The sequence below is a fragment of the Zosterops lateralis genome (assembly GCF_965231275.1).
Source record: "Zosterops lateralis genome assembly, chromosome: 32".
In the NCBI taxonomy this organism is placed as follows: domain Eukaryota; kingdom Metazoa; phylum Chordata; class Aves; order Passeriformes; family Zosteropidae; genus Zosterops; species Zosterops lateralis.
In genome coordinates this window covers 928,464-942,506 of record NC_139792.1, presented here as the reverse complement: position 1 = coordinate 942,506, position 14,043 = coordinate 928,464, and the positions used below count along the sequence as shown (strand labels likewise).

Here is a 14,043-nt window from a genome sequence, read left to right as displayed (position 1 = left end):
ATTCCACAGAACATTCCACTGTTTATAAAACCAGAGTGTCAATGTAATAATATTAATGGGGAGCTGCTTGTGTCTTTTGGATAAAATATGATATTCAGAGCAGGCTTTGCTTTCAGCTGCAAACACCAGGGCCTTTTACAGCAAAGCACCACAGACAACACTCACAATCAGGGGGTGGAGGGGCAGGAAGGGCTAAGGACGTGTTGACAGTAATAATTTAAGACAAGATATTCTGCCAAGAAAGAGAAACTAAAGGATTAACATCCAAATAGAAAATCTGCAATTAAGCAAAAAAAAAACTCTGAAAGAGAAGGACTGAGGACACAGCTCCAGGTTGGATCACCGCCCTCCAATTTGTTCTCCAAGACTTCTCTGCTGACTCTGTGTGTTTCACAGAAGTAAAATTCATGCCACGCCACGTAACAGTCTCTCAATGAGAGACATTTTCAAGAGAAATGATGATGTTTGGGAAATAAAACAACCACTTCTCTCCAACATCTCTTGCACAACAGGATTAATTCTTTCTTAGCACTGGGATTCTACAAGCACAACACAGAACTGTATTAAAAAAAACTCACAGGAACAAAATAAATTCCTTGGAGAATCCCAGCTGAGATCTTCCTACAGAACACAGTGCTGACCTGCAGCGACAGCCAGTCTGAGCATCCATAAAAACTCCTGCAGGCTGTAGCACCTCAGATATATCCAGAAAACTCTGGAGAGCTGTTTCCTCTAGCCCTAATTCTGCTGGAAGAAGACACAACAAAATTCCTTCTAGGACTACCAGGTCACAGGTGGGTGGCCCTCAAACTCCATGAAAATACACAACCACACAGAAGCCACAAATGCAGGATGTGCTCACAACCCAACACTGTGGTCAGAGTTCTCTGAAGTGTGATACCTCAATCAGTTGTGCTGAGAACAGGCAGGATTGAATATACCCCAAAGGAGGAACAAAAAAAAAAAAAAAAAAAAAAAAAAAAAAAAAAAAAAAAAAGCCCTGGCCCAGAAGTGCAGCCTGTCAAAATCAACAGCTCAACTGACAGACTGTGCTGTACCCTACAGTGCTGAGAAGCCTGGCATGACAGCCATAAATCACTCCAAAATCTTCTTTTCATGCAGAGGAAAAAGGAATGGTAAAGATCCAAACATGAAAACTTGCCCATTTTTAATTTGCTCGGTTGCACTTGTTTAAAATTGACGTTTCTTTTGATGCTTGAGCTTGTCTCTCCTTTTTATTTCTGCACGCAGCAAGCTGAGAATGAGGAATTTATCACAGGGAGAAAGCAGTTCACCCCAGAGGCACCTTCCTCAGAGCTAAAACAGCCTGACCACTGGAGACATGTCCTGCCCTGAGAGCAGAGGGAAGTCACACAGATGTTCTGTAAGGGATCAGTTCCACACAGATCCTTCCCCATGGTCTGGTTTCAATAGACAGGGTCAGTGCTCTCCTGACAGACCTGCTGGAGGAAAACCCTCAGAATTCAATACAAGATCTTCCAGTTCAAAATCCAACAGGGTCTTGAGAGCTAATGGACAGTGACATGCAGAAGTGTGTGATCACTTCCAAAAACTGCCTTCACCTCCTTCCCAGAGAGGCCATGGGGATGCCTAAATGGACATAGGTTTCCTTTAGTCTCTAACAAAAGCTTGGAGCAATTGGCTCATTGCCTGGCCTTGCTGCCTTCCTCCTCTTCAGATGTGCTTCCATCCACAGATAACGTGGCTAAGGCTTTGAATTCTCACCCTGCACAATCAGAGGGAAAGGACAGCACAGGAAACCCAAGTCAGCTTTTCCCCTCGGTGAGGGAACTCCCTGCAACAGCCAGCACAGTTTCACTGCCATGCCCAACACAATGTCACAGGAGACAGCAGACAATGTGCTCAGAGCTCCACCATTAACTGGTTTAGTGAGTTAAGACATGGATCTGTCTGCAGCTGCTTGGGGCAGAATGTGCTGAAGGAGCAGAAATGCACCTTTCAACTAAGAATCCATGAAACAGCTTCAAACGATCTCTTTGAATGGTGGAAACAATCCAACAACTGAAAGCTTACCCCGATGTGACAGCACCTCTTGGGGACTTTCTTGTCACACTTCAACCCACAGAAAACTATTCTGAAATAGCTCTTCCTGACAGCAGAACTATAGAAAAACCAGCTCTGACGTTTCCCAGGTCTCTCTAGTTCGCTAGTTCCTTTCCTTCTCCCTTTCTTGGACTATTTTACAGACTGCTCTCATGGTGTCAAGGATTCCACTGCAATACTGTGAATTTCTTTGTGCCTGTGAGGTCCTGCAGCCAAACCCTGGAGCAGCTGCACCAGCACAGCCCCAAGGTTGTCACTTTGCAGGGTAGAAGCACCAGAAAACCACACACACACACACTCCTGGCTGTACCTTCATAACCTGAAGCCAAACTCAACTCTCAGATAAGATTATTTTCTCCTTCTCCAGTTCTCCAGCCAATTTTCTCCTTTTATCCTTCTGCCCAAATCATTGTGTGTCTGCTGGAAGAGGACCCTGCAGTGCCATACAACACCTCTGTGCTCACATCATTTCACTTGGTCTGTCATTTTAAACACTCCCAGGAAGGTCTTCTGTCATTTCAAACAAGAGAACATAAACAAGTAATTATTTTGCTAGGAGAAGAGGCCAAGTTCTGGCATCTTGGAGAACTTTTATGAACATCATCCCCTTATTTTGTGCCTCCCTCCCCTGTACTTTGCTGAATCCAATTAAATATCTGGAAGGTGCGAAAGAGAAAATGTCTAAGACTCAATGTTGAGTGTGAGCCTCCATAAACACATCCCTTAGAGCTTCCACTACATGAACCTTGATTTCTATTTGTCTTTCCCCGTCGGGTTCAACACCAGGAATCACCTTCACACCCCACAGGGAAGTGAACAGGTTGAACACCATCAGCTGTGCCACTGCACACTGATAGATGAGAAGGATCCTTACAGGAATGGGAATCCTGCAGGGAAGGATCGTGGTGTGCAGGACAAACCTCTGCAGCTCTCTTGAGCCAGAGGATCCTATTTCCCAGGACAAAGCCCAAAGGAGAGCAGGCAGTACAGGAGAACAGCAAAAGGAATGTGTTTGGACAAGAACTAAAATCCAAACCCTGATTTCTGGTACTAATATCTCGAAATTAGCAACAGCCACAGGTGACAAGGGAGATTTCAGGCCCCCCAGTACAGGAGCTACAACAGAGGAACTGGAATCAGAGGAGGAAGGGAGGAAAAAGGTCCAAATTTTCTTTTTTTTTTTTTTTTAAAGTCACACCTGGAAAAATGGCTTTGTTCAGATTTATTAAAAATCAGCTTATCCACCATAAAAAAGAGGAGACCCACACCATGAGGTGAGTAATTAAGACACAGAACAGGAATCACAGGAACATCAGGTATGACTTAGCTGGATCCAAATGCTTTTCCTTACAGCTTCCATGCTACAAGCAGCTCCTTCTAAAAGTGTTTTACCAAAGCTCTGTCCAATGAACAAGGATTTGATGCACAAAAGGCAAAGGGTAATTACATCTTCCTGTTTGCTCTTCTTGCCAGAGATTTTTTTTTAAGGCCTACTGCAAAAAGAACTGCCTTGAAAGCCTTCCAAGGCAACACCAGCTCCAGGGTTATAGATTTTTCTGATTTTGGGGAAATATGAGAGCAAATTAACTCAGGTCTCTGTGCTTCTGGTCAAAATGACTAAAATAATGTTCCCAAGTCCTTCACGCTAATGGTAACTGGTCCTACACAATTTTTACACGCTGCAATTTTAAAACAGGACTTAACAAGTTAAAGTGTATCAAACACAGGAATAACCACACAGAAATGTTTGCTCAAGGTTTCTAGGTGTGGCTGCAGCCAAGACATAATAGGATTATTTATATCTGACTCATTTGCTTCTCCTTCATCCACGATTCTCCCTATTTGGGATTCAGTAAATGACTTCTTTCTGCACCACACAACTTCTTAAAATCAGGACATTTTCAAGGAAGACTTGAAAATTTAAAGCAGAGAGGAGAAATCCTACAAATACAGTGGGTTTATATCATGTTCAACCAAAGCTGACCATCACCATCATGGAAAAGCTTCCTGAACGTGCAGCACGGTGAGATATCCACTCATTGGTAATAATCAGATTGTACATGTCACAGTGTGAGTGACAACATCCCCTCAGCCACAGAGAGTCTGGTGTCCCCTGCTCTGTGTCCTGCTCACCTCACCCCTGTGCATCTCCCCCCCTTCCTGCCTGGGAACTCAAAATAACAATACTTCCCCCTTTTCACTGCACCAGCTTCCAACCCCAAATTGCGTAAGAATGGAGGTTTTCATTCCAGTTACAATAAGAATTGTTCTTTTTTTAATCCACAAGGGATCACTTAAAGTTTCTGCCCTAAGAATAAACACAGGTCTCAGCCTCAAAAAAACATTTACATGAGCACTTGGCCATTTGGAGATCTCCTTTTTGTAACACAAGGGGATCAGTCTCACATTCAGTATTTTGTCAGGATTGACACAAAAGCCCCCCAAAAAAATCTCAAAATAATTTATAATTTGGTTTTTTTGCTGCTCACGAACCCCGAATGCAGTGAAAGGTTTGATATTTTCTTAAGAAATACACCTTAGATTCCTAAAAGTTTCATCCCATGCCCTCTCTGGTTTGCCAAAGTTCACGGCTTTCCATGGAGCTGCAGCACCTGAGCTCCCTGAGATGGAAAGACTGAAGTGCCAAGAGGTGAGAGCAGCCTGAGCCAAGGGCTTTGTTATGAAACCTGGGCTGCAGCTCCTGAGGACACACAGCAGAAAAAAGAAAGCACAGAGGTGATTTCCTCCAGCCTGGAGATGCAGCATAGAGCTGTAAAAAGCAAATTTCTCTCCTTCCTCACCACACACAACGAGCAGCCCCTCAAATGCCATCAGGACCTTGTTCCACCACCCCATGGGACACACAGCAATCTCCTGAACGCCAGAAATGGAGCACCTTTAATAGGCATTTTCCGCTTGGATTCAATTAAGGGAGAAAAAAAAGGCAGCACAGTTTAATAACTGCGGATCTGTTTATTCTCTACCAGCACTGCCGAGGATCAGGGACTTTTATCTCCTGCTCCCATCACCCTGACTCCCTGACCCCACTCTCCATCACAGGGTGAATAATCACAGCCTGGAATCTGCCATGTCACTTGGAGGAACTCTCCTTGTCCTCACCCCGGTGACAATGCACATTGTGAGCAGGAATGTCACAGCAGGAATGGCCTTCCTCATGCCATGGCCCAGAGTGACCTTGGAACTGTTAACTCTGCTCTTACCTCTTGCTAGAAAGGGAGCACAAAACTTCAAAGCCTCCATCTCCTCCTCGGGGCTTCTTTTGGCTGGATCACTGTTTCCAGAGAAGTGCACACTTACAGGAAAAGTTGATGATAGAGATGTAACCACCAAGAAAAGTAAGGAGGAGTATCAGCCCATCCCTGGTGTGCTCTGCTCCTGCTGCTGCTGCTGCTCTCAGAGAGAAAATCACAGCATTTCCAGAAAAATTTCCATTTCCAGTGCTTCAAACTGGAATGGCTCCTCATAGGTCAATTAACACCCAAAATGAAGGTGCAGGTGGGACAACAGGAAACACAAAATCTCCTTCAAGTAGGTCCTTTCTAGAATCAGGGACAGGGCCTGAAACCAAATCTTTCAGCCCTCGACCTTTTCTCCTGTATCATTCAAGCTTTGATCACATCCTTCCAATTTATGGCCAACCAAGTGTCCCATCAGAACTGACTATGCTCGTATGTTCCACATCTCACACTTCCAAAATCTCCCACACACATCATCGAGTGTTCCCCTCTGTGCAGGAGGGGAATAAAGCAAAACTTCCTCACGAAGTTACCTGTGCTGCTCTCAGAGAGATGAATTATAAACCTCTATTAGAGGAAACACCAGTGTTGCTATTCCCAAGTAAATTTTTTAATGCAGCGAGTTCAAATCCAGGAATACAAACACTGACTCAGCTTTGCAGTTTACACTTTATCTCCAACAAAAGCCTCACTCGTCCACCTCCTTTAGGACCAAACCACAGGAACAACATCCCTCCTAAGAGCAAAATACAGGAAAAACATCCCCAAACAATCCTTTTTCCACCGCTGCACTTTAGACCTGATGTTTGACATCAGTCCTGATCCCAGAGGCAAAATGGGAGCGCTCCATGCACTCAGTCACCCAGCTCCCACGGCTACAGCCATCCTAAATGGAATGCATTATTCCTGCATTAAAACATATGTTTTTCAAGGCAGCCAGCCATCCGGCTGTTCCAAGGGAGATTACAGAAGACCTAATTTTATCAGGCAGGGATACAATTCTCCTGGTTGGTTTTTTTTTTTTTTTTGCTCCCTAGGGACATGGAGCTAGTGAAAAGCAGGTTGCCTGACTGCTGGGGAATAATTCTGAGAGGTTCCCGTGGCTGATCATTCAGGCAGGAATTGGAATCCTGGGTCCACAAAATGTATTAATGGATGCCCTGTAGGCTCTGTGGGTTCCCATCCCTGTGGAATTCAGAGGCCAGGAAGACCTAGTTTGCATCAGCAGTTCTCAAGTCAACAAGAATTAGGAAGAGTTTATGTTGGCAGAGAAGTGCTAAAACTTTTACGTGATTTTTTTTTTTCCTTTTTCTTTTTATCAGCTTAAATTACACTACATAAAAGAAAGTAATTGCTCACAGCAAGGAAAGTTATGTTACTATTACATTACTATCTTTGGTGTAAGATCAGCGTAATTTAAACTTACGTCCTGCCTATGTTTACTTCAAGTGGTGTTTCACAAACTTTCAGCTTTGAAGTTTAAAAAGAACACAAACTGATGGAATTTTACTCCAAATATCAGGCAAGAGCAACAACCCAGTATGTGATTCAAGATGAGAAATACAGGTGTGAGGCTCTTCCCAAGGCTTTTCATGAAATGCAATGGGAAAAATTCGTGTAGCAGATGGAATGCTGCTGCCTGCAGAGCATCCGTTAGCTATAAATCACTCTTTCCTCAGACATGGTGCAAATGTAAGTCTTCCATTCTAATTAATACAACGAGACATCCTGGCCTGATGACTCGTCCCTGATTTCACAAGCTCTCAAAAAAAAATTTTGGATTGAATCAGCCTCAACAGAGAGAAATGCTTCAATTCCTCTCTCTATGAATCCATGTCCAAAAAAGCAACTGAGCAACTCACCGAGAGATTCAGGAAATGCTTTTTATAACTGAGACACGCGGTTTAAAGAAAACCATCCCAAGAAATTATCTGCACATTGTATTTGAAAGAAATGCAAACAGGAACTCTCCAGCTTCTGCCCATCCCTCGGGAATGCTCACCATGAGTTCACTCTTTGGCTCCTGAAACTTGCCACTGAATAAACATGATAAATCCAGTGGACAGAAAATTTCATGACAAATACTAATCAGAGAGAGGGAAAATCAGGAAGGAGCCATCAGCCTTTCCACAACATCACTGATGAACCAGAAACACGAGGGGTGCTCTGCTTGCACTTCCCTGTGGAGCTCCAAGGATTGCTGCACGTTGGGAAGAGCAGCAGCTCTGTGCAGCTCCTCTGCCACCCATCACATTTCCCTACTCAATATTTCATGCTAGAGAATTTAAAATAGCAAACTGGAGATCAGTTATCTAGGACACCACAGCAAACTCCAAATGCGGCTTTAGCGCAGCTGTGCCGGGGCCAACAGGTCTGGAGAACATTCCCAGCCCGAGCATCCAGCTGAAATGGCAAATATCACCCAGCCTGGAAGGACCAGCAGCCATAAAATCCACACTGGGAATTGTTGTTACCACATGTCCCCCCTACCCAGCTGAGGAAACTGGTTGTAACTCCAGCAAAGCCTTGCAGAAGAAACCAAGGAGGAGGTGCAGGAGTCTCTTTAAAGCCTCTAATTTCCTCCTCTCCCCAAGGCAAAGGGTCAGAGCTGCAGCTTTTAAAAAGAGCCCCAAACTCGCTCCTCATTTCCTAAGTATAAAAGGGACAACACAAAAATATGCACGTTCTTTAACCTTCCTGGTTATTTTTTATGATTCCAGTCTGGATGCTCCAAAAACCTTCCTCCTCTTCCCCATGTTTACATGCCTCAATCATGCACCAACTAAACCCAACTCCCACTCACAGTAGCCAAAATATTCCTTCCAGTATTTGTGTTTAACTCCCTCTCTCCAAACCATTAATCACTACAATCATCCTGCTCTGACCATCTGCAGAGCAGAAGTCTGTGATCATCTCGTGGCCCCTTCTGTTTGCTGCACTGGTGACAAATCTGGTACTTTGCTCCTCCTGGTCACGGCTGGAGCTGGATTTCCTTTTCCTGTAACACAGACATTGCACGGAATCCATGTGCTCCATGCTTACATCACTTCTTCCTGGGCTGTAAAGCTAAAGAAAATACAATTTCATCCACAATGAAAGCAGATGAGGGATCTTTATTGGGATCTTTGTAGAGCCATCCAAGGCTGGATGATCCCTGGCTGAGCACAGCCAGCTCCCTGTGACAGCTCCAGGAGGGTTTTAGGCTTTTCAAAGCTCTCAAACTCTACCTGCACTGGCTGCACACAGAGGCTGCGTCAAAGCCCTGCACAGATTTCTCAGCAGATTTGGGACCCATCTGCTGCCAGTCCTGCAGGTAAGTTAAGGAAGCAACATTAAAGCTTTCCCAGTGCTGGTTTTGCCTAATGCAAGACTTGTGGGTGAGATGCTGCATAAATGCACAAAAACCACCTGTAAATCCTGTTAGCTACAGGCTGATCAGATCCAACTTGCTTGTGTTTGTAAAGCTCTTCTTCAACCTTTTCTGTGCTTTGCCCACAGTTCCTCTCAGAGTGGGGGAAGAAAATGAAGTGAAACCTTTCTGCTCACTCAGCACAATCCATACAGCCAGTCCCTACTCAGACAATTACTTCCTTTCACTCTGTAATTTAAATTCTGTGCTTCAGCTGCTTAATCTATAAAAAAAGGTCCTCACCTACTCTGACAGGCGCCTGGCAATCAAAGATTGCAACCTGAAACACACAATTTTTAAAAGATCAGAGAAATACCCTGATTCCGTAAGAAATTTTCCAGCCAAACAAAATAAAGGCTCTACCCACTCTAGCTTGAGTCAACATGTTTTCTTCCAGTAAGGTTCTATCCCACTTGGCTGGCCTGAGTTTCCACATTTTGCTGATACTCCTTTTTCCATACGTGCCACCATCCTTCTGTTTCCCTCAGCTTCTGAAAATCTTCACCCAAAGCTTTGCCCTGCAGACAGAGCCTCAGCTCTCCAGCCAGAGACAATCAGCTTTCAAAGGAACAAACCCAGGTGCACGGAGCCATTCACAGAAACACCCACCCGGAATCACAACCAGACAGCAAATGTGTGTTTACCTAGGAGAGTAAACAGAAACCAGCTCCTTCTGCCTACCAGGCAGGAGGGAGGACATGGTAACCCTGTCACAGAACCCAGAAGTGGCTGAAATGACGTCCAAGCTACTCACAGGAGCTCCTCCTTACTACGAGGTGGAATTCCCCTGGACTTTCAGGTGCCTTTCCACTCACAGCCCTTTACTAGTGAGAAACATCGGAGACTGCAGTGACACAAAGCCCAGCAGCCAAATCAGCTCTTTATGTGGGTGTTTAACCCCTGCAGAGCCAGGCCCTGCAGTGGGGCTGTGCTGGGGTCACAGCCACAGCTCTCACCTCCAGGAGAACACACTTCCCCACACAAGGCAGTACAACAGTCACGTAACGTGCCCTGGATGAAACAAATCCTCTGAACGTGCCTAATTAGAGCCTTTGAGTCTGGATATTCCAGAGTTTCCCAGCTCCATTAACAGCTGGGATGAGGTTGATGTGAGAGGAGCGGCTGGAATGTTGCACCCAAGGTGTAAAATCACCCAAGCCCGGTGGTGAAGTGCTTTAATATTAATATTTTCCACTGAATATGGGATGAATTCAGACTTTTACCTTGTTCTGAGCACCCTTCAGCACACACTGGGAATATTCTAAGGAACAGCAGGATGTGATGGGTCTGAAATCACCTTCACTCAGCGCTGCAGCTCAACCCAAAGGTGAGACTGAGCTCCCACACTCACAGATGTGTGAAAACGGGGCGAAAAGTCTTCTTTAAAGTTAATATCCCTGGCACTTTCACTCATCAAACAGCAACAGATGTAAATACAAAGACAGCCCTTCCCATCATTAGTGATGCATAATGTGGGTGTTACTGACAGATGAAGAAAAAGCTCCAGAAAAAAAAATATCCCAAAAGTGAGAAAAGAAGGAAAACACGAGTAATGAGCAGGTTCCAGGTCTCCCACAGCTCCATGACCCAATTCTCAGCTGATACATGTTATTGTTACTTGAACATTCTTCCTCGGAGGTATCAACACTGATCCCTTCTGTGAGGGAATGGAAGGTCTCCCCAAGTTCTGCTGCAGGTAGAAATGCTCCTCACATTGATAGAGGACAAATGAACTCTTCTGCACACTTAGAAATGAATGAGCTGCTCTCAAACCCATCACCAAGGCCCGAGACACAGAGTGAGATGCAATTCCTGTTGATTAATGACCAATTAATGTTTCCTGCAGCACGTCTCACACCTTTGCTCAGACGTTTTCACTGCACTCAGGGATGGGATGACTGTTACTTCCGTGCTGACCACAAGGCTCAGAGAGGAATAATCCAGAGGTATAATTAGCCCCGTTGCTCCGTCTGCACAGATTGTTCCTTAAGAAACTCTCATGGCTCATCCTTGCAAACTCTGATTTCTGTTTCCAGCATACATTAAAGTAATCCTGCTCCACTTTGCATCCTGCTTGCTGACACAGCACCTTTCACCACCACAACGTCAGATAAGGTTTTAATATTATATTTCCCCCCTCCTTTTTTGTTATAAATTCTCTACTTTGTGGTGGTTAGTAGTTGCAAATGGCTGGATGAGACTCACTGCAAGGCTCAGCTCATAAATGTTTGTGCTCCCAGTCCCTGGAGCCAGGTACTCCCCACTGTCACTTGTCCATCAAGGACAGAGCCACCTCCAGCTCCTGCTCTCAGGGACCCTGAGCTACTCCCAGCAGCTGCAGTTCCTCTCCTCTCCCAAAAAAATGAGGGTTTCCTGTGCAAGAAAAAACCTGACAGAAACATTCACACACAGTCAACAGCCAAGCCCAGAACAATCAAAGCTGTAACAAGGGGGTGGGAAAAAAAAAAAGGATCAAGTGTTCTTATCTGAGCAACAACTGAGCAGTTGCACATGGAGCCCTGCTGCCATTTTTAATAAAATGCTTCTATTCAATATTGTTTACTGTCAACAGCCCATGGTTATATTCAGCTGAACAATGCACACTCAGGCCTCAAAATCCCTCAGCTTAAGCCTCAAACTAGGGCGTATTTTTCAAGAACTCCACAATGACATTACCTCACTCCCCCTTCCCACAGCTCACTTATCTCAGCAACAACATCCCCTGAAATATGTTCCCAAGAGTCTCGGGGACACAGCCACCCAAAATTCTCTGTACTCGTGGGTTTTTTTGACAGAAAAAGTGATTTGCACAAACAAATCCTTGATATGCATATTAAGGATTCCAAGTATTAAACCCACAAAGGGGCAGTGGATTTAATATTCAGAGAATTTCTTACATAACCCACAAAACTTCACTGTGTAGCACCAAAGTTGAAGCTGTTGGAGCAGCTCGTTAAAGATTAGTGGGATGTCACAGCAACAGAGTTCATTTATTTTTTAGTTTGCAGTACAATCCATCACAATGGGCTTTCAGTGCCACAAGAAACAAACTTCACAAAACCCAAGAAAACGCTTAAAACACCCAACGAATTCTTTCAAAAGCCTATTTAATGTTACATTTTGAGCAACACCACCATCCCTCATTCTCTGTTATCACGGAGACCAAACACTAGATAAAAGTTTTATCGCTTCAGTTAAATGTCTGTGCAAAGTTTATCTGGAAAAGAGTTAACAAAACCAGCCAACATCAGGGGTTTAGCTCTGAGCCAGCTGTGTTGGGAAAGCAGTGCTTTTTTTTTGCCTTTTCTGCTGGCAAAGCCCCCAGTGCCAGCGTGGGCTGACAGCCCCCAGCTCACCCTGGCAGTGAATTCCTCATCCCCGAAGAGTCAGTAAGTCCCTTTTATGCTCTGGAATAAACAGAGCAAGGAAAGAAGTGCCTGTAACTTGATTTTACTTAATTTTTAATGCTAAGAGAGACATTGATGATCCTCACAAGGTCCCTTGTCACTCTGATTCTCTGGTTATTCCAGCCATGCACTGAACCCTCTGGAGAAGCCGCTGATTTTGGCATCAAGTTCTTTATACCCCGATGGAAGGAGGAAAATTAAAATGATGCAAATCTGAGCTACCTGCTCTGCAACCTTCCCCCTCCTCCTCCTCGGCTTCATCCCTGCGGCTTCACAAGGGAGATTCACAACAAAGCTGGACCGAGAGCAGCATTTTAAACGCTGGGGAACAAAGACAAACCCATGCAAAAAAAGGAAACAACAACAAGAAAAAAAAAAACCAAACCAGCAGAAAGCGCATGCTCTGAACCGATTATGGCAGAAGAACTTATTCAGAAAGTGGCAATAACACAGGGTTTGCCTTTATTATTGTGCCCAAAGTTCCTGCGAGTCCCCCGCCCCAGAACCGCCTGTCCCGGGGTCTCTCATCCCCACTCCGCACCCTCAGCTCGGGAGCTCAGAAAAGAGGCCACAAGGAAAATAAACACTCCCGAGGGAGGGGAGGAGGGCAGGTCACCGGCCCCGACAGGTGAGGGCCCCTCCGGGGGGTCTCCCCGGGGTTCATCGGGGGGTCCCCGCACAGATGATGCTCCAGCGCTTTTTCCGCCCAGACACAGCCCCAGCCCGGGCCGGGCCCTTCTCTCCTCCCCTCAGACAGAGCTGGAGCCTCGCTCGCGGCACCGCCGCCACTCCAGGCCCCTCTGCAGCCCGCGACCCCCGGCCCCTCACAGGGGAGGCTCCGCGGGCAGGGCCGGGCCGGGCTCCCCGGGCGCGCCTCACTCACCTTCCGAGAGCTCCAGCTCCAGCTCGGCCAGCTGCTCGCGGACCTCGCGGGGCAGCGAGGACACGGCGGCGGGCTCGGCCATGGCGGCGGGCGGGCTCGGGGCGCGGCGGGGGCTCAGCGGCCGCGGGGCGCGAGGGGAGCGGGAGCGGCCGCAGCCTCCGCCATGGCTGAGCCCGGCCCGGCCCGCGCCACGTGACCGCGCGGCGTGCGCGCCCCCGAGCCCCGCAGCGCCCCGCGCCCCGCAGCGCCCCCGCGCGGCCCCGCCCCGGTACTGCAGCTGCTGCCGGTCCCGGTGCTGCTCTCGGTCCCGGTTCTGCTCCTGATCCCCGTTCTGCTGCCGGCCCGGCCTCGACCCCGGTTCTGCTGCTCGACCGACCACGGTTCTGCTCCCGGCCCGACCCCGGTGCTGCTGCCGGCCCGGTCCCGACCCCGGTTCTGCTGCCGACCCGACCCCGGTTCTGCTCCCAGCCCAATTCCGATCCTAATCCCAGTTCTGTGCCCAGCCCCGATTCTGCTCTCAGTCCCACGCCCAGTCCCGGTTCTGCTCTCAACCCCGGTCTGCCCCCAGCCCAATCTTGGTTCTGCTCCCAGCCTGATCCCTATTCTGATCCTGGCCCGATCCCGGTTCTTCTCCCAGCCCCTATCTAGATCTCGGTTCTGCTCCCAGCCCTGGGCCCGCTCCAGATCTCCCGGTCTTGGTCTAAGTTCCCCGCCAGTGCCTTGGCCCGTCTCGGTCCTGGTTCTGCTCCCGATCCCCAGTCCCGATCCCTGGTCACCATTCTGCTCCCATTCCATTCCTCCTGAGTCCTGGTTCTGCCCCCAGGGCCCATCTCCAGTCCCGGTTCTGCCGCCAGGGCCTGTCTGAGGTCCTGGTCCCACTCCCGTTCCCATCCCGGTTCTGCCCCCAGGGCCCATCTCCGGTCCCATTCCCGATCCCTGTTCCCGGTTCTGCCCCTGGGCCCTGTTCCCATCCCGGGGTCTGTGCTCGGCCTCTCCCAGGCG

At 47.3% G+C, this 14,043-nt stretch overlaps 1 protein-coding gene across 1 annotated transcript in view; it reads right to left on the bottom strand.

The window, feature by feature from the left end:
• The window catches only part of DIP2B (disco interacting protein 2 homolog B), a 59,030-nt gene extending 45,894 nt beyond the window's left edge, over nucleotides 1-13,136 (bottom strand). The window contains exon 1 of the mRNA XM_083880980.1: nucleotides 13,042-13,136. Within this exon, the coding sequence (XP_083737106.1) occupies nucleotides 13,042-13,123 (82 nt within the window). The 5' untranslated portion in view covers nucleotides 13,124-13,136. The remainder of the gene's footprint in view (nucleotides 1-13,041) is intronic.
• Nucleotides 13,137-14,043: the final 907 nt, after the last annotated feature.